At 39.9% G+C, this 20,823-nt stretch overlaps 1 protein-coding gene across 4 annotated transcripts in view; it reads left to right on the top strand.

Annotated features, from left to right (window-relative positions):
* GRIK1 (glutamate ionotropic receptor kainate type subunit 1) overlaps nucleotides 1–20,823 on the top strand; it is a 155,465-nt gene that overhangs the window by 119,125 nt on the left and 15,517 nt on the right. For 2 of the 4 annotated variants that reach the window (XM_042810599.1, XM_042810601.1), the window contains exons 8-14: nucleotides 1,252–1,359; nucleotides 5,531–5,644; nucleotides 6,886–7,089; nucleotides 7,700–7,923; nucleotides 12,432–12,550; nucleotides 16,659–16,876; nucleotides 20,438–20,663. In XM_042810599.1, coding sequence (XP_042666533.1) covers nucleotides 1,252–1,359; nucleotides 5,531–5,644; nucleotides 6,886–7,089; nucleotides 7,700–7,923; nucleotides 12,432–12,550; nucleotides 16,659–16,876; nucleotides 20,438–20,663 — 1,213 coding nt within the window. Of the gene's footprint in view, nucleotides 1–1,251; nucleotides 1,360–5,530; nucleotides 5,645–6,885; nucleotides 7,090–7,699; nucleotides 7,924–12,431; nucleotides 12,551–16,208; nucleotides 16,271–16,658; nucleotides 16,877–20,437; nucleotides 20,664–20,823 lie in introns of those variants that run through there. The other 2 variants (XM_042810603.1, XM_042810602.1) reach the window with 2 other exon arrangements.

The raw sequence follows: 20,823 nt of genomic DNA, 5'->3' as shown, positions 1-20,823 counted from the left end.
AACAGGCTGCCCAGGGCAGTGGTCATGGCCCCAAGTGCCACAGTTCAAGAAGCGTCTACTTATGCTTTCAGACATATGGTCTAATTTTTGGGTGGTGCTGTGTGGAGCCAGAGCTGGAATTTCCAAATTGGGATATTCTATGATTCTGCGTTAGTTCTGCACATTGATCCTGCCGCAAAGAAGAAACATTACTCAGTGCAGAGAATCATCATGGCTTTATAGCCTGATGTACAAAATCTATTACTTTAATTTACTCCTGCAACTAATGCTTAAAATAAGGAAAGCATGAATTCACTTAGCTATGATACAACAGGCAGAATGCTATCTACACCAACTACTATGCTGTACTTCAGATACATAATACTCATGCGTACATTGCACTACAAATTGTTTATTAGCTCTCTATGACTGGGTGCATTTTTCCTGAAAGAAAATTTTCCTCCTGCTTTTAGAGCCATCCTCCTCATGCCGTCAACACCTGTGACAACAGGCAGGAACCAGGAATCACTATTAGGAATTATACGCCTTGTTTATGACTTGGAAACTTGCTTACAAGTCTTCTTCACCCGTAACCTGCCCAAGAAACCAAATTATTATGACAAAAGTCCTTCTTTCATTTATCTCTTCCTGGAAAAATCCAGTTTTCCAGTCCCAGAGTAGCAGAAGCAGCACCTAGCACATGCGACTAGGAAAAGCAGAGCTGAAGAGTTTAGAAAGCTTTGGTGATTTGGGATGGTTAGCTACCTTCCCTCAAGAAAGACCTCCAGGGGATCCCATTCAGTACTAGTTGCCAGTCATTATCCTTCCTCATGGAAAATTTTCAAGGTCCTGGGCTGAAGTAAACAGCATCACTCCACGGATGTTATTGGTTTTAGACCGCTTTACTTCGACATTCAGACTTGAAGCTCGGACAGAACTTTTTGATTTCTTTTATGCAGTGAAAAACTGCCCCGTCATTGGGTGCATGTGATACATACTTTATTTTCTCACTGCTTTTCTATAGGCAGTACGATACATATGCAGACTGTCACACATTTGTGTCTGCTAGTAAAAGATAAAACATATTGAAGAGAAGCTAGATGAATGAACAAATGGAAGATGCTATTCTAAATCAAAATAAAAAAACCGTCTAGTTTAAAAAAATGCATTTAGAAATGATTGAATGCCATAGCTAATTTGAAATGCAATATTTGATGTGGGTTTAGAGTAGTAGTTCCTGATAAATGGAAAAGTGTTTTTGTGTTTTCACAGGCACGATGGGATGGCTTGACAGGGCGCATAACCTTCAACAAAACCGATGGCTTACGGAAGGATTTTGACTTGGACATCATTAGTCTCAAGGAAGAAGGAACAGAAAAGGTAAGCAAAACAATGACAGAAAGCTACTTTGGCAGTTGCATGGGAAAGTCCATTTTCCTCAGCTTGAATCTCCTATATTTGGGGTAAAAAAAACACTGTGACATTGAACAGAGCTACTAAGATTTTAAAAATTATTTTAAAATGTGTACTTCAAAATGTGCATTTTGAAGCACTGGATGGGAATTTTGGATTGGTGATGTTACTACTGAATGTCAGTAATTATTCTAATTGCACACTGCTACTGTAACTTAGAGCAGTAAGGTTATATATGCACATGTATGTATATACATATACATATATACATAGAACTTAGACATACACATACTGCTTTTAAAAGGTGCAACATGAGGAAGAGAGAAAAGCAGATGGAGGAGTAATAGCCTCAAAAAGTTTTTAGATGGTAAAAAATCTTCATGTTTTTGAACATGATCAAGTTTTGCCCTTACATCTCTAACCTCTTATGATGGGTTATTCTGAACAGGTGACTAAATTAGCTGTCATCTTTATTTGAAAACAGAAAATTCTGCATAGTACAATTCCAGAAACTGGTTCTGCATTTAAAAAAAAAATAAAAAGGTCAATTAAAATTCATGTTCTTCAAGGAAGTTCAAGGAAGCATGCCTCAGAAAAGCAAATTTGAAGTCAACAGTTCTCATTTCCCTTATTTACCACATACAAGTTGTATTGAAGACGCAGAGGGATATGATCCTTGAGTCCAAAATGAGCCCAGTAGCCAAGGACGTTTTTGGCTTTTCTCCAAAATAGCTGCTGCTAACATGCAAACCACAGCAGTGCCAGCCAGGAGCTGTGCTGGAGAACAGCAGGCTCTGTGGGTTCCCAGAGGGAGATGGGATGGTCTTGCTGTGCTCTTGGACAGCCAGCATGGTTTCCCAATGAGCACTGTAATGGGCAGCTAGTGCAGGTGTCTGCAGATCCCCAAGGTGAGTATCACCAGCTCATGTCAGCTAGAGGCTGCGTTGTCCCTTGCTCTGGGTATGCTGGCTTGACTCAGTGATGCTTTCTGTGGGTTAATTGAGACTTTAAATGTAATTGCTCCCACACAGCTCTCCAGAATCATTCTCTTTTCATTTTTAATGAAGTGCTCTGTTTATTTTTCTCTGTACCAAGGCTGCTGGCGAGGTTTCTAATCATTTATATAAAGTGTGGAAGAAGGTTTGTACACAGACAGGTGATGCAAAAAACCTTTGGGTTGTGTCTTCAGACTCATCCTTTGGGTTTTGACAGTAACCCTCAAATTAAATTGCAGTTTAGAGACAACAGTCAATCTGAGAATGTGAATTGTAGTACGATAAGTTTTGTCCAAACTTGAAATACTGTAGCCCTAAATAATAAAAAGACCTTGGCAGGAGTCAGACTTTTCATCAGGAACTTTTTTTTTCACAATTATTTTATTTCTTGGAAGCTGAGCCTTTCCCTTCTCTAAGTAGAACTCCTAGCTTCAGTGAAGCAGTCCTTTTCTCAGCAGTTATATTTTCTGATTCACCTGGGATTTACCACGAGTGGTAAATTTACAACATTTCAAATGTCTGTGAGCACCAGCAGCAGGACTGTTTTAACATGCAAGGAGTATTTTTGCCTCCCACAAGAACACATACTGTGCAGGCAATGTTCTAGCATCATTGACTCAAAATTTTGACAAGTGTGTTATTAACTCCTTACAGAAAATAATATAGATGATTAAGTGGATGCTGTCATTCACTAACATATGGAAATTTGAACTAAGCTTGTTTATAAAAGATGAAAATTCACAAATTTCAGTTCCCTTTTGACATAGGATATCTCTGCTTGGTGGATAAGGCACCAAAGCGGGAATCAGAGACCAGCTCCAAGAGCCGTTCCCTGCTGGAGGTACAACCCACAGTTCCCTGTACCACAAAGTCACCATTCTGTAAGGAGAAGATTACAATTGTGTTTACTGTGCTTAAAGTGTTTTGGATTCACAAGCTGAAAATTACTTATAATACTTAGAATTGTATCTTTTTTATATCTTTTGCACAGCTCTTATTATTTCCTCTCCCACACACACAATTAAAAAGAGTTTTGTTGTTGTGTTTTCTAATACTATGGAGTAGAACAGTGTAAAATATCCCGCAGTGCTCTTTTCTTGTTCTTGTAAAGGACATACTTAGTACCTTTGTTTTAATATCAGTCAGTGGGACAAAGGCAAAAGGACTCAATTTTCCTCATTCCCAGTGAACAGAGCATCCTACCTGACATGCAGAACAGTATTGAATCAATCTGGCTTTTGAGTCTAGGCACTTCATGTTATGCTGAATTTATTCAAATCAAATTACAATTGGTTCAAAACGTAGATTTGCTGAGAAGGGCATATGACAACTCTCAAACTTGTCCCTAAACTGCAATAAATCTCCTGGATTCACCATAGTGATGTACTGCCTTGGCCTCATTCTTCCAGTGCCCCTCCGACCTCCTCCATTGCTCTAAACAAGGTTGACCTCTGGTGTCATCCTTATCTTCAGATGTAGAGTGTTCTCCTGGTGTATTTTGTATGCACTGTGACTGTGTTGTTCCATGTTCTTCATGGTTGTTCTCTTCCCTGCTGCCAGCCGATAAAAGCAAATCAAGTCAGTATCAACAAGCAGAAGAGCTTTTGATTAAATCAGGCACCCTGGTGCAAATTCAAGGGCACTGGTTATTCACTATGTTTCTGGTGCAGACTATCATAATATATAACATCAGTTCCCCAACATGATCTAACTTTGGAAACAAAGGGAATGCTTGAAAAATACTTAAGGAAGAAAAAAAAAAAAAGACATGACTATCCCCAAGCATACTTTGGACAAAATATTTATAAAAGACAAGAGCAGTGGCACTCAGGGACACAAACTCAAACTTTGTATGAAATGATACACTTATTAACTTGAATTGATAATCAGCAAATGCAAATTAATCTGCTGGGTTTGGTACAAAGAGAAGCATTATCTACCTCAGTTAGAAACCAAAGAAAAAGAGTCCTGCCTGGATCTGATGATGGAGTTTCTGGTAGTGGGCATAGACCTTTATTACACAGGACAAGTCAGTGGATGGTGTCTTAGGCTTCCTTGTCAGCTTTGTGGGCAACCTCAGGAGGGGGAATCTGGAAGTTGATCTCTCCTGGGTAGAGCTGAAACATGCTGGCAGAGTGGCACAGCAATGCAAATGGTTCAGTGGATGAACAATGTCAGTCCCCCAAGCCATCTATCTGGTGCTCTCCACAAATGTCCAAAATACAAACCAGGCTGAGCAAGCTCCTTGTCTGAGGTTTTCTCACAGCAGCTCTCAACCACGCTATATATGTAAACCAAAAGTAAAAAAATCTGAAGATGCTTTCAGACTGCATTTTTGTTAAGTAAATACTTATCTGAATAGATCAACTCCAAGGTTACAATTTCTGTCAGCATAAAGTAGAAGTCGAAATCCACTGAAATAATGGAGGTCTTTCCCTTCAGGCTTCAGATCAGACAATAAATACCACAATTCTTCACTGTTTCCAGAGTTAGAAAGGAATTAAAAATCAGTTTTGCCTTTGGTCAAGTATATTTGCTAAACAAACACTTTCAGGGGGTGAGATGTTTTTACCTTGCTAGCTCTGTCACGTATAGTAGTCAATAAATAACAGAATAATCTTTACTAAACTTGATGAAGGCATAACAGAAGCAAAAGGCCACTGCATCCATCAATCTGCTTCAACATATTTATTCAAGCTTTTAATCTCTTGCATTGGAAGACAGAGGTCTGGATGTATGTTTCAACTCTACCATTTACAGAAGTAAAAAAATCCATAAAAATAGACGTTTGACATTTTTTAGCAGGAAAGGAAGTCAACATGTTCCACTTTGTAGAAAATTGGCTAATACACAGCTGTATTGACATACCTGATAGTCTTACAGAGAATCAAGTTCAACATGCTCTTGAAAGAGCAGTACATTCCCTGTGTTTTCTAAATGTGACAATCAACCATTCGATGTTGCTGCCTTATGCAGATCTACATCTATATCCCTTCTCTAGCATCTTGTACTGCTGCTGTCTCTTTCTGTGGTGACTAGAGCCAGTGCACACTGACCAGGCCACGAGCATTTAGAGAAATGCTGCATTCACTCAGACTGCTCACTGTGACCAGGCAGACTTTCACCCGCTCTCTTCTGTGTAGATCGGCGTGTGGAACTCCTACAGTGGCCTTAACATGACGGACAGCAACAAGGACAGATCAACCAACATCACAGACTCATTGGCTAACCGGACATTGATTGTCACGACCATTTTGGTAAGTCTTGCTGGGCAGAACTGGAGTCCCCACTCATGGTGCAGTTTGCAGGCATGGCCAGTGTTGTGCCATGGGACTCTACGCAGCCACCATGACACCTCTGCCCTGCACTCCACTGCTGCTTTCTTCCATACTAAAACACACGTAGGTAAAATACTCCATTTTCAAACAAATTTTTGGATGTAGATTCAGAACCAGCATAAGTTGTCATCCATCTATGCAGTGGACTCAAAATACCCCACTACCAGTAAAAGACTCTGGGATACCTCTGTCTTCAAAACAGTTTAGCTTGCTTCAATATTTCAGAGATGAATCCTGCATACTTTTCTTCCCAAAAGAATTCTTCAATATTTCGGAGATGAAAGCTGTATGCTTTTCTTCCCAAAAGAATTAACACACATAAATGCTCAATTTTATAGCCACTGTTTGTACATCCTTTCTTTTAACTGAGAGTTAAATGAAGAGGAATGAAAGAAAGCAACAAACAGTGGACAGACTGATTGAAGTATGTCCTTATTATGATAAATAGAAAATGTGAAAATGTTTTTCCAGCCATTTGCCCTGCCCCATAGTTCCTCTGTGGTAATTTATGCCACTTTTTTTTTCCCCCCAACTATCCCATCCAATCCCTCAGGGGAAGAGCTCAGAAACACCCTCTATCCTTCTTTTCTATTGCCAGAGGTCATTTTGCCACACTAAATTGCAGCAGTATTTTCCCCCAGACCTTTTCCTAACCAAAATCCTTTAGAAAGAAAAGAAACAAAATAGTTTGCAGTCTACTGCTGTTTTCATTTTTCTCCTCTGAATGCCGGTTCAGCTCACAGCTATATCAAACGTTAGAGGATTTTTCAGTAAAGATGCATCTTTTTTTCTTGAAGATTGTCAGATTTTAGGTTCCGCTTATGATTCTTTTTCCGTTTTTCAGGCTTCTCCTTCCTGCTCCTTAGCGTAGGACCATGTACAGATCTTGAATCTAATTCTGAAGCTGCTAAGTGCTGCTTTAATTAAAGCCCATGGGAGCTATGATTGGTCTGTTCTACTGACAATTAGGGCCCTTACGCTTATCACTAATTGATTCCATGATTTTGTTAACATACCTAGAGTAGTCTTTAATGGGCATAGTAAATGACTGGTATTCATCTAATTGCAATACATTAATAAAATATTCACACAATTTAGAGAAATGCATATTCTGAAAAAAATCTCATTTATATTGCTATTTCTGCCGTGTTTTTCTATAGGAAGATCCCTATGTTATGTACAAGAAGTCTGACAAGCCTTTGTATGGAAATGACAGATTCGAGGGTTACTGCCTGGATTTGCTAAAGGAGCTGTCAAATATTTTGGGCTTCATCTATGAGGTCAAACTAGTTTCTGATGGTAAATATGGAGCCCAGAATGACAAAGGAGAATGGAATGGGATGGTCAAAGAACTCATAGATCATGTAAGATTGAATCATTCTCTCTTTATTTTCCTTTCAACTGTGGTGTTTTATGTGAAGGCAGTCTACCTGAAATGTTTGCATTAGTTTATAGACTTTTTGAGCCACTGGTCAGTCCCACTGCCTCTGATTAGAATAGGAAATCACAGCAGTACATCTGAACTGGCAGTTGCTGTGTGCTAAGGGAAACCCTAAGAGCAGTGAGTCAGTGGGTGCTGGGTTCTCACAGATTATGCCCGCCTCTTGGTTACAAGCTCTTGTGGCAAAGGCAGAACTCACAGCACACCTCTGCCCTGTGACAATCTGTGAACATCACCTTCCCAGGAATTGAGTTCCACAGGACAGGGCTTCTCCAGAGGCCAAGTGCTCAAGCGTGGTCAGACCTTCCACACACAGAAAACATGAGGATCCCTCACATACAGAAAAAGGAATCAGAATGTAGAAAACTACTACCCAGTAGTACCCTAGCACTGTTCAGTTTTGTCTTGCTTTTCAGTTTTGTAGTCAAATTTAGCTTCTTTTTTAACACTCCAAGGAAAAAAATGGAAGGAATAGTAGTGTGTTTGCACAAAAACATGAAAAAGAACAAGTATTTTCCCATTTGTGTTTTCAGAAAGCTGATCTGGCAGTTGCTCCTCTCACTATTACTTATGTAAGAGAGAAGGTAATTGATTTTTCCAAGCCCTTCATGACGCTGGGAATCAGTATCTTGTACCGGAAGCCCAATGGCACAAACCCTGGTGTTTTCTCTTTTTTAAACCCTCTTTCTCCTGATATTTGGATGTATGTTCTCCTAGCCTGCCTCGGAGTCAGTTGTGTCCTCTTTGTCATTGCAAGGTAAGTCAAAGACGTAGTTTTAGATGCATCAGTATTAACCACCTCTCATGCCATAGGTGTTGAATGGGCTTTGCAAAATAGCTATAATACTGTCCTAAGGGTGTTATCCAGTCTAAAACATAATGTTTTAGAAAATCTCTTGGTATTTGCACATCAACACTGCTATCACTTTAACATATTGCAATGTGATAAGATTTAACTTTCCTTAAGGGCTTAATGGAGAGAAAAATGTGATGAAATAGGTCAGCCTTTCTTTGCCAGTTTGCAGTACCTCAGAACTTGTGAAAAAGTAGTTGGTATTAGTTGCATGTAAGCACTTTTCTTTTTCCACTAACAGTGCATACAGTTTAAAGGTAAGGAGAATGTGAACAAATTTTTGCTGAAGGATGCTAATTAACTCAGCTCATTTCCCTTCGAAAACACAATATAATGTACCTAAGATCCTGGGGTGTTTTCTGCAAAGAGCTACGTAACCAATGCTCTCTCCCATAGCCATCCTGAGCTGCAACCTGCACTGCCTGTCACTGACAGGTTCCCAGTGAAGTCCCAATGCAAAAACGGTAGGAAACGAGCAAACACCACTTTTCTGAAAGAATCTAAAGCTTATAGTGTTCTCAAAGCACTGAAAGTGTGCCTGAAAGCTTCTGACCAGTGTTGCGCAGTCATACCACAAGTTATACTTGACCAGCAGAGCAGTCTACGCCCTTAACATTGAACTTTACTTTAAAAACACAAGACATTTGATACGGTTTCACAAGCCAGCTACAAGCTACTTGTCATGGCCTCGGGGACTGTGGACCATGAGTCAGTTGCTCTGTGGCTTTGAGCAAGAGAAAGCCAAGCATGAAAGAAAATGAACTTAGAAACTTGTCAGAGGGAATTGGTCATTTGAGACATCTTTCTTCCTATACTTTTCAGTAAACATAAACTCTGTTAACTGGCATAGTTATTGTTGCTTTCTTCAAATAATGACGTTGGAATTTCATTTCCTACTTTTAATCTCATCCTATCCTTTGTTTTTTCCTTTTCATAATTTAGCAGATAGATGCTTTATTAATGCTTCACAGATATTTATTTTTTGGATCATTTTACTTAGGATCACTAAGTCTTCTTCCGCTTTCATTATGCATTTTTTTGCAAATAGCAGTGTATTCTACATTAATATGGGAAAACAGACTGAGAAAACATTGATACTATAAAATACAAGAACTGACAGGATGTATCATTGAAAACCTATCCTTTCACATCATAGCAAATGTAACATGGAAATGCTGCAGTTTTTATTGCAAATTCTACTTTAAATAACCAGCAATAATGTATGCATTCCAATTATATGCACTTATAACCAACCCTCTTTCAAATATCAAAATGACAGCAGTCTGAATCATTCATTCTGATACATTCTGCCTGACTTTCACATGTGTGTGAGCCAAGTCAAATGGAGCTTTTACTGCTTTTCCACCAGTTCACTCTTCTAATCAGAAGACACTGTGAAACCTTCATTCAGAGGAATAGTTCTGCTGAGAGTGATTGGCCTTGGGCATACATTTCTCTGTAGTCCGTTGAACAAACCTAGTTCTTGGAGGTCAGCCTATGTGAAAGCTTCAGCTGTTTGCATGCTTCTATACCAGTGCCAAAGTACAGAACTTTGTGAGATTTACTTTTTCGTTTAAATTTCTGAGAATGTGAAGAGGGAGAAAGGAATTAGAGGATAAGAGGTCATGAGTTAACTTATTGGTGTTGGCCCTATATAACAGAGAAAGTTCATCCTGCCTTGGCAGTAATGGGATTGTACATAATTAGTCATGGCTTCCCACAAGCTCTTGCAGTGGCTCACTGTACCATAAATAACAGCTCTTACTGTACGCAAATCATGATCTCACTCATGACTAATATTAACTCTGCTCAATCATGACAGATTGCAGTTGTGTCCCAAGACTGAAAACATCCTCTCCACCTCAGAACAGGCAGAATGGGAAATGAAGCCCAAATTATCCTCAGCTCTTGTAGTTTTTTTAAAAAAAAACATCATCAAAGCTGAAAGAATATATAAACTTCAGGGTTCTCTGCCTGCTTGCAGAGCTTCCTACTCACACACACATGGCTGGGAAAAAATCAAATGAAATGGAAACACAGTACTCATAGATCATCACGTGAAACCTGTCTGCTTTACTCTCTTGGCTGTTAGATATTGCTCCAAATCACAGCGCAGCTTTTGGGTAAATCCGTAGCTCTGGCCTGTGTTACTGTGTTCTTTTTTTTTTTTTTTTTCTTCCCCTAAACCTTTCTAAAAAGCAGAAGTTCTAGAAGTCTAATTTCCCTACAGATTTGTGTCTCATGTTGGACTGTGATTACAAACAGAAGGTTTGCTTGCTTGTTTGCTGTCCTTGCAGTTGAAGGATTTATAAGAGATCCCTTGCATATGCATTAACAGCTATGGCACATGCTGGGAATTTGTCCTGCTGTTGTTCCCTGGTAGGAAGATTTATCAAATACTTCAGTAAATATTGACTAGAACAGTTTTAGGAATTTCAGGAATCATCTGCTTTTTAACACTGCCATAGTAAATTAAACATTTAATGGTGTTTTGACATCAGTTCACAGAAGAAAAATACTTGGGAATATCTTCATGGACTGAGGTAATTCTCCTGTTCTTTCTTCAGATTTTTCAGCAGCTGAACCATTTCTCTTTGAGTATTTTGTAGCCCTGTCATCATCACATTAATTTTTAAACTCAAACACTGACATTTTTATCACTGCTAAAGGTTACAGATCGACAAAGCTCTTTTCCTAAGCACACTGAATGAAGAAGGCATTTACTGCCAAGATTTCCCTTTACTGCTATGTCAAACTCCCTGTGCTCTTTGCATCGCTGATGGTAGAACTGAGGTAATCATCAGTCACACAAGGTGAATAAAATCACACACACCCTATGTAAAAGGTGCTTAGGTGACCTTGAACATGTTGTTTGTAAGAAGGAGAAAACTAAAGGGAAATGACCAGAAAAACACCGGACTGAGTGTGTGATGAGACAGAGCAGAACTGTAATCCAGCCTCTTCTTGGTGTTCAGCTCAGCACACAAGAAGAAAACCACCTTTTTTTTTTTATATTTAAGATGGAAGTATAATATAAACCTAGTATCCCATTAAACTATACGTTTGTTGTGATAAAAAGTCTTTCTAGTTTGGCAGAAAGAGTTTTGCTGCCAGAATTTCATTGTTGCTTTCTATCAACCACTGTTTGGCTATTTTGGTGATGGAGACGTTTGTCCCATCCCAGCCTGGGTTCTCCCTCCTGGTCAGGCCCTAGAGCTGTTTGCACATCTTCTCACTGTCCTGTGGGGGCATGTTTTTGCCCATGTGTGCACAAACTGAGCTGGGAACCATTTCATTGCTACACAGAGGCTTTCTGAAACAGAACTTGGTGACTCTCTAATTGGTATATGCAGAACAGTTGTAACTTGAGTCTGAAAACCGTGTCTTCTGCTACAATTTTTAACCGCTATGATACTAGTAATGCTAATATTGCTCAGATAATGGCATCCTAAGCTGCATACTGTTTCAATTAGCAAGTTCATGACTACCAGAGTTCATTACTTCAGCTAAGCAAGGCGCTCTGCTTGCAACTGTGCGTAAACTCGGTGCTTAATTATATTGTTGAAACAGTAATTAAAATGTATTGGCATGACATTGTCAATTAAAGCTATAATCATAAACTTTATGAAAAAGTATGCAGCGAGCCATGCAGCAGAGGGAAACAACAGCAGGCAAGACACCCTGGGGAGGGGTGGTCTTCAAAGTAACTCTGCCAAGTGTATTGCCGACCAGAATGGGTATGGTTTGCATTTTTAGTTGCATTTATAGTTTGCATGGGGAATAGAATAGAATCCTTCCATTTGAGGCAATCGCCCGCATGATTGTTTCCACACAGCATGGCCCTATGGCTTTCAGGTTCTGCAGTTGCTCCACAGCACTTTCCAGCTGCTGGCAGCCATTTTCCTTGATGCCACGGCAGCTCTGTGAAGGCATTCCACATCAAGTATCTCGACCAGCTGAAAATGGATGCCTTGAGAGGTCTTTTCTACCTTCACTATTCTTCAAATACTCTGTCGTAGAGCAGTGCTGGAGCTTCAAGCAGTCTCCCCACCTTTTAGAAGGTCTACCTGGGAGCAACGTAGGCTGCAAAGCACTGAGAGAGTTGGGTCCTCCCAGCAACACCGGCCACAAAATGTTGGGGGATTCGAGCCTCTCCAGCAACCTCAGCTTTGAGGGCAGTGACCAAGGAGCAGCAAAAGTAAGGACGCAGGTCCAGCGCTAGGAACAAGGCTGTGACATTCTGCTCCACAGCTTGCGTGAAGCAGCTGCTGGACATCCTGCAGACACCCTTTCCACTGAGGTTTCCTTTTTTTGTGTTTTCTTCATTAATCTCCTCATTTTGTGTGTTGTTCAGGTCTGCTGCCGCTGTATTTTATTTGATGTTTACAGATTGTTTCTGTTAACTGCCACAGGTTTACACCCTATGAATGGTATAACCCCCACCCGTGCAACCCAGACTCAGATGTGGTGGAAAACAATTTTACTTTACTAAATAGTTTCTGGTTTGGAGTTGGAGCTCTCATGCAGCAAGGTACATCGGTTACACTTCGTTACTGCACACGTCCCACAGTCTGCTCAAGGGCTTCTGTGCTGGTAAACTCCACCCTCTGTAATTACAGATTATACTGTAAAACCTAATCTCAGAACCAAAGCGATATAGGAAGGGAAGAAAGCAATATATCTCTGGAGAGATGGCAGAGGAAGGGAACCTGCAGAATCCAGGATAGGGATGCAGAAGGAACAAGGAGGGGAAGTCTGGGAGAGAGGAACACAGACAGATCCACACAGGAGTTGCTGGAGTTTAACAGAAAATATTCATTAGATATGGTGTTCTTTATGATGAAGTTCAGTCTCTTGATTTAAGAGGTTTGGCAACAGGAAAATATCTTCCCAATTGGGCTTCATCCCAGTAGAATCAGTAATCTTAGCAACCCTAGAACAAATTGTTTTCACTGCCAAACAGAACAGATAATGTAGTTTCTTCGGAAGAACTGTTAAGTTTGTTGGCACTTGTCAAACGCTTTGTTTAAAACAAAAACCAAACCTTTTTTTTATGGCTTTTCTGCAGGTATGAGTCCCATCCTTCTGTAAACGAATCCAACCCTAGAAGCATTAACTTAACACAGTCACAAGTCCCTGTTGCTGATGATTTTGGAAACAGCTGACATTATACACAATTGACAAGGAAAGGCAGTGAAGCTCACTTCATATGCGAAGTAAAAGAGATATGTGTACTGACCACATTTGGTTATGGCATATGTATTCACAGATTTCCAATTAAGTTACTATTCACCAAAACTGGGGTTCACTGAAAGGAATGAAAATAATTTCTGACAAAATTTCCACTTGAATCAAAGCTGAACAAAAATACCCAACCCATGACAACAACCAAAAAGGCAATCCAGAAGAAATACCATTTTGCTTCAGTATTAGATTCCTAAGCATTTAAGTAAGGAATGTAAAACCATCTCTACACTCATGCAGGTACAGTTTATTCTTCCCTTTTTAACAGATATGAGTAGCAGTAAAAGAAACATTAGGAGGATCTTTCCTGGACACGGTAGAGATTGAAGTTTGTCTTGTATCTAGGATACTCTTGCTTATATTGGTGCTCTAATGCATTGACAGAATAGAAATGCTCTTTGAAGCCATTCAAAGCCTCACAGAAATGGCTTTGAAGGTGACCAGCTGAAGGAAGAGCCATTCTGTTTTGCTCCTTTGTTTTGTTGTCCTTCCAATTGATCAGTGAGATGCAGACTGAGGTTTTACAGTATCAGGCAGGTGTGTGTATATAGCTGTGACTGCCGTGTGTGTGAAAGTGCCCCAGGATTTTGTGTTTCAATCTACTGCCTTTTTTGGAGTTTACCATCATCCACAGCAAACTGTGGGATGCAGTGTCTGCTCGTTACCACTACCTTGGGTACATGACAGTCAGCCCCAACCAGACTCTGCTTGTCTTTCAAGAAGCATAAAAATAAAACAAGAGAAAGAAAGAAAAAACATTTGTAAGGCAACACAAATGTTTCCATGTACAAACTTGTGGTGCGTGTGATTGTAAGTGCATCATTGCTAATGTGAAGAGCTTGAACATGGAGTGAATGGTTGTGAGACTCTGCATCTACTGTTATACTCTTTCTTGTTGACAGCAGCTGATTGCTATGCTTGATTGGAAGCCACTTGTTATTAAATTTTAAAATGTGATGATCAGACTTTCTCTTTTCTACAGAGCGTGAGCAAAGTCTGGATCAGGATTGGCTGTCATGTCTGCCATAAAAAGGCACTAGAGAGACTTCAGCAAGTATTGTCCCTGACCCTGAGTCTAACTAGCAACATTCCTATTTAGATGTTATTTCTCCTGGTTTTCCCCTGAAAGCCTCAAATATGTTATGCATACTCTGAAAGCATTCAAATGGGTCACATTTCATCAAATTCATTCAAAGAAACCACTGCTTTTAGGAAGGCATGTTACATGCAGAACCCCCTTCCAGCCAGGTGGGCAGAACAGCAGTACTCAATTCAGGAAAGTGCTAAGGATGAAGTCAGGGGCATGAAGCTTATACTAATGCTCTCTGCTGCAGTCAGGGAACACAGAAAGGTGAACAATGAAATAATCATGGAGCTGATCAAGAGAGATGCTGGGCCTGCTTGTTTCTTCTGGGAACAGAGCGTGCTCAGCACCTTCCAAAAGCAAAAACCAATGCTCACTGAATAATTAACAGACCCAGGAGCCTTGAGCTTAATTGCACAGAATGTGTTCTGCTACTTTTTCACAAATAACTTTTGCCAGAGGAAATCATGGGAGGCTTGGCACCCTACAAATTCAGCACGCAGGGCTTCTCCACACATTTGCTTGTGCCACCATGTATCTGCACTGGCAGATTTCTTTGTTGCTTGCTAGGATCATTTGTCTGTATACAATACATATGACGTGTTGCATCAGGGCCCAAGTTCAGAATTTGTATGTGTATAGCTGCCTGAGCTTTAAAAACATTACACCTTCAAGATGGTCTGAATCAGCACTCCTAGAAGCCAGCTTTTTTAGGTCAGTCCCAGTTTGAAAATAAATACACACTTAATTCTGACAGCAACAAAGCAAAGGAAAAAAAAAAAAAAGATTTCATGCTGTTAAAAAAATCTTATCTGGAAGACAGAAGAATAGAAGAATAGAACACAACCACAACACAAACCTAAATAGAGCTGCACCTCTAGAAATGGGTAGGCTGGAATCAAATTTTAAGCAAGAGCTTTTGCTTTTAGACCGCCAGCCTAATTTGAAATCCGTGCAGCACCAGAGCTGTGCAAGCAGAGCATCTGCTCTTGCAGTTCGGCAGTTCTGTCAGCCTCTTGAAACCCTAGGGCTATGCTCAGCATTGACCTTTAAGAGACATATCTGTATGTTTATGAAGCTGAGTTAAATCTGTTTGCTAGCTGTTTGTAAGCTTCTTACCCTTTCAGTTTTTGCCTCAGAAGTAATGTTCACAGTTTTTGCAAAGTCTGAAAACATTTTCTATAACCCACTTACATTTCTTCCAGAAATTGTTAAGTAGCTCAGGAGAGAGAATGCATTATCAGGATGTTTTCCAGTAACATAAATATTTGTTACATCAAATGTTTTCCATACTGAGGTTTCCGTTCACAGGCAGAATAAACTCTTAAGTTTATCTTTCATCAATAAAATAATTATGCTGATGCTTTACTTTGAAATCAATAGTATTCAAGTGGACATCTAAGTATTTTGTCAAACCAGATCCCCAAATCCCATTTAATGAGCTAAGTTCAGAGGAGAGGCCTCAAAACAAACAAACAAACAAAAACCTTGCATGAAAATGCTTGAGTACCTGTGCTGCTTACATTCAGTCTGAGCTGCTAAGAAGTCATTTTAGTGCACTTACCACCCACGCTGGAAGCATGTTATTCCAGGGGATTTTATGACTATGGCAGATTGCTTTAATACTTGTCAGTGTGACATGCAGGCAGAACTACTAAAACCTTTTCATTGATAACTAGTTCAAATACAGCATCCAGAACTTTGCATTGCCCTGTACATCCAAAGCGTACTTCCATTCACCCTCTGAATTTTAAATTTTAAATCACACTTTTGTAGTAAGACATGTTCTGGATAGTGAGCTCAGGCTCATGCAGGCTCATGAATATACTGGAAGCATATTGATCACCTTGTTCTTACTTAGGTATGTGGATAGAAGGCACACAGAGCAGCTTCTTCTTGTAAGGCATTTCTCCTAGGCAGCTTGTAAGTAGAACAGCATTCTGCTAAAGATCTCTGGTTAAAAATATTGATCATGGTATATACTGGCAAAAAAAGAAATTTAGGAATCAGATAAAAAATACTAGTACAGCTTGTTTGGGTTACAAGGTTAATGGAACAATGAGCATTAGCTCAGAGAGGTAACGGGGTTTAGATCAGGGATAATTCCATTTGTCATGTACCATGGCACACATCCCCTTCACAGTGTGTTACCATTATAAATGTTAGATGTGCATCTGTAAGATTACTGTTTAAATCATTTTATTGTACTATGTCTCATAAAAGCATTCTGTGCCTAAAAATAGTCTGTGGTATCAGAAAAGGCATCTTTCAGCATTGCCTTAACATTATTATTTTGATGATATTGTAACAGGATCAGAACTGATGCCCAAAGCTCTTTCCACCAGAATAGTTGGAGGAATATGGTGGTTTTTCACCTTAATCATAATCTCATCTTATACTGCCAACCTGGCTGCATTCCTGACGGTAGAAAGGATGGAATCCCCCATCGATTCAGCTGACGATTTGGCAAAGCAAACCAAAATAGAGTATGGGGCTGTTAGAGATGGATCCACAATGACCTTCTTCAAGGTAAGATGGCGTCAGCCAGCTCTGAGTGGTGAAACTGACCCGTGGATGATTACCTGCTACCTTTGCTGTGAGGAGCAAACCCATGCCTTTGATGGGAGAACCTGAAGGGAATGAGGCCATGGACCTGAGGACATTCTCCCTCGGATTGTTTCTCACAGTAGGATCTCAGCTTTATACAAACACTTGGCTAAGATTTGTTATGAAGGTCACACCTGCACTGGAAAAACACTGCACATAATCAAAATACAAGCTGGTTTGCATCCTTCTTAAAATGTTCCATGGTCAGCATTATGCATGCTATTAATATAATGGCCACATACACACATAAACATGTCTGTAAGTAAAGGGTCATTTTGTGATTTTGTGTGGCTGATTGCTTCATGGATAAATGCATTGGTTGTTGTTTGTTTGTTTGTTTGGGGGGGGAGGGTTGTTGTTTTTGGTTGGGTTTTTTTTTTCACTATTAGTATTAATTAGACAAAAAAATGGGTTAATCTCATGAAATGTCAATTTTAAAAGCCAACCAGCTATAAATTTAGGAAATACACACAAAAATCCTGTGACAATTAGAATTAATTAGCAGGTTCATCGGTACTCTCAGCAGGGAAGTTAAGCACTGAATAAAGTGGTATCATGCTTTTTACTGTAGCATCTGAGAATGGTGTTTATAGATAGTCAGATATGCAGTGCCTTTGAGAATGAGACATCCTGGTGGAACAACATGTGGGGCAAAATAACCCTTGATTCTGAACAAGCAGATTCAGCTCCTGTGCTGAGGGACCTCGTGCTCCAGTTTGTATCCCCCTGCACTGCTTTAAGCACAACCCCCTTATATTTCTACGTGAGGCAAAGTGAGCATTTCCACACTCAGAAAGGATTGGTATTTGGGTTATTTCTCAAAACTAGAAATGCTCATCAAGGTCATTTCAATTATGAGGTAGCACCATCCCTAGTGAGCTATCAAGGGTGAACTCCCTTTGTAACGACTCTCCTGTGGCTGAATATAAATGTTTCTGTGCTGAAAGAAATGCGAAAAGTAGAGCATTTTTTCAGAGCCTTGTTATAGTCAGTTCTTGGAAGGATGAGCTGACATTTCTTTAAAGACATGCCGGGAAACCTATCTCAAGATATTCCTGGAAACTTCATTAGGTGAGGACAGGATCTCAATACAAATGCAAAGCAGTGGGAAGCAGCCAATGCTGCCCTCTGGAAGGCTCTGGGATATCTCCTGGATATAAGAGCTCTTCACCACCTAAAGACAGACATTGTCATTGCTATTCTGAAGTCAAATTCAACGCAGGAAAGAACTGCTCAGAATCTGCTCCCTCCACAATATTTCATTGCAAATAACTTGTAATTTCACCACAAGAAATTTAGAAAAAATTTCAAGAGCTGTTTCCAGCTCTACAGTGAGTTTTTTTCTTTTTCTTTTTTTTTTTTTCACCATTAATCCTTCAGAGTAAAACGTGTAGGCTTTAAAATATGCAAGCCTCTTAAAAATAATAAGGTGATTAAATATCTATATGCTATACATGCCAGCTTACTTGTGCCTGAAATATGTGTATGCATAAAACCAAAGGAAAGGACATCAGTTTTAGTACAGAATGGAGATAGATAAGCTGGCAGAGTGAAGGTGACATAGTGAAAGGTGCATACAAAATACAATTCATTTCACTTGTAAACCAGTGAGGCACACACAGTGCTATATAATAAATGTGATTATTTTTATTAGCCTTATTATGTAGCCTTTCATGATTCTCACATTATTAGGATTTCCTTTCTCTGACTAAAAGTTCAAGATTTTCACAGTACGTGTACTGTAAGTACAACAGATAACTTATATATGCAAAAGGAAGTCTGTGTGCTCTGCGAGGGCATCACTTTGCCTCCCTTATACTGTAAAATACTGCTTATATTTCTGGAGCTGAGTAAGCATACACACAGCCACATGCACAACAGTGAGAGAGCTGGGAACATGTAAAACACAGTAGTCAGAAGGTGACATGAGGGGTAGGTGTTTCTACGTGTGCCTTATGGCACAGTTTAAGAGAAAGCACCCTTCCCATAAAGGACTGAGAGCTTGTCTCCCAGCTGTGAATAGCACGTCTAGACAAACTCTTGCTAAAGAGGCAATATTTTCAAGAATGTTCCTGCAGTGGCTATGCTTTCTAACCAGGTATTGAGAGCAATGGAAACAAAAGCAATTGAAATTATCTGTGGAAGACAAGAGACTCTTGGCATTAAAGGAACCCCAAAGTCAGCCTCCCAGCCCTTTACACAGATTTGGGCAAAATTCAACACATCTATACTATAAATCTTCCATTGCTTTCTTGCTTCTCTGTGATAATAGATGTTAATCTCAACTTAGAAATCCTGCCAGGTCCCACCTCCAGATTTGCAGAGATTTTCCCACTTAAATCAATGAGAAGCCAGTTGAATCAAGTTGCTAAGTCAGGAAGTTGAGATCTTTCTACCAAACTTATCTGAATAAGGAATATATCTTTCCAGTAAATTCAATATCAGATTCAATTTACTGCATAAATATATCATCAGTTTCAAAAAGTATTCCCAGCTGAGCAGTACAAATGCCTTCTACTTGCAAAAAGCCACTTAACCATCTTCAAAGCTTACTGATATCCAGTGGCTTAAAGTCTTGGTTGAAACCTAGGTGAAATTCACAGGTATTGAATTCACAGGAAATCATATTAGTTTTTAAAGCTGAAAGAACCAGAAAATCAGCTGCTCACAGGAATCTCCCAGACACCAGTATTTAATGAGTGCTTGTTGTCTCCAACACAGTGAGCCTAAAATCAGCTGTGATGGCTTCAAACCAAAGATAGGGACAATGAAGGAGGTGAGAATATACTGCTCCAGAACTGGGGAAGTGCATACATGGAGGGGATCATGGGCTCATATTTACACCAAAATTTGGTGTGTGTTTGTCTGGCTCATGCTGGGTAGTGACACAAGCCATGTGCACACTCCTACTGAGGCCAGTGGCAAAAATTCCCCAAACTTCAGTGGGAGAAGGATTAGGTCCTTAATTCTGATTGCAACGGAAAGCTGAAAGCAGAATTTTGCTTAGAAGCCACTTCAGGTTTGTTTGTCAAGCTTTATCCTTGAAGTACATGAGTTTTAGGCAATGATATCAATATAAAAGAGCCAGTGCTTTATTGATCTTCAAGCTTTTGGAAGAGTACACTCACCCTGACTGGCAGAAACCCTGATGCTGAATACAAGAGTATCCAGCTGCACTAATTTGCTGGGCTGTGTGTAATTATTTTGCTGTAATCCATGTAACAGCATTAGCCCAAAAAACTTCAAAGCACTTCACAGTTGTGCCAGTAACAGAGTTCCTGGCACTGCAAAGGAAACAGAAGAAGCATAAAGCACAGTGAGAGTGAAAGGCTGCAGGAAGGAAAACCATTCTTTCATTCGAGATATGCTATTGACATCATTCACAACAATCCACAAGATAAGGCCTATCAAGGTGGAGGAAATGTTTACAAGTGTAATTTGAGTGCTTTGGTGTGATTCTGTGTCCTCATTTTTCCTTCTTAGAAATCCAAAATATCGACATATGAGAAGATGTGGGCATTCATGAGCAGCAGGCAGCAGACAGCGCTGGTGAAGAACAATGATGAAGGAATCCAGCGTGTGCTCACGACGGACTATGCGCTGCTGATGGAGTCCACCAGCATTGAGTATGTGACTCAGAGAAACTGCAACCTCACTCAGATCGGGGGACTCATCGATTCGAAAGGCTATGGAGTGGGAACCCCTATTGGTAAGATGTTTTCCAGCACAGGTGATATGGAGCGCACCCAGCAATGTCCTCTACAGATGTGTAGATGACTATCTGAATGATGCCCTGTTCTTTTAGGAAATATTTTCATCAAAACAGATTCTGGGAGTATCCTTTAAGGCAAAAGGTCTCCTCTTGTATC

The sequence above is a fragment of the Centrocercus urophasianus genome, unplaced genomic scaffold (genome assembly GCF_019232065.1).
Source record: "Centrocercus urophasianus isolate 14NV4802_14NV808 unplaced genomic scaffold, USGS_Curo_1.0 seq_12, whole genome shotgun sequence".
NCBI classification, from domain to species: Eukaryota; Metazoa; Chordata; class Aves; order Galliformes; family Phasianidae; genus Centrocercus; species Centrocercus urophasianus.
This window is presented reverse-complemented; position numbering and strand designations above follow the sequence as displayed.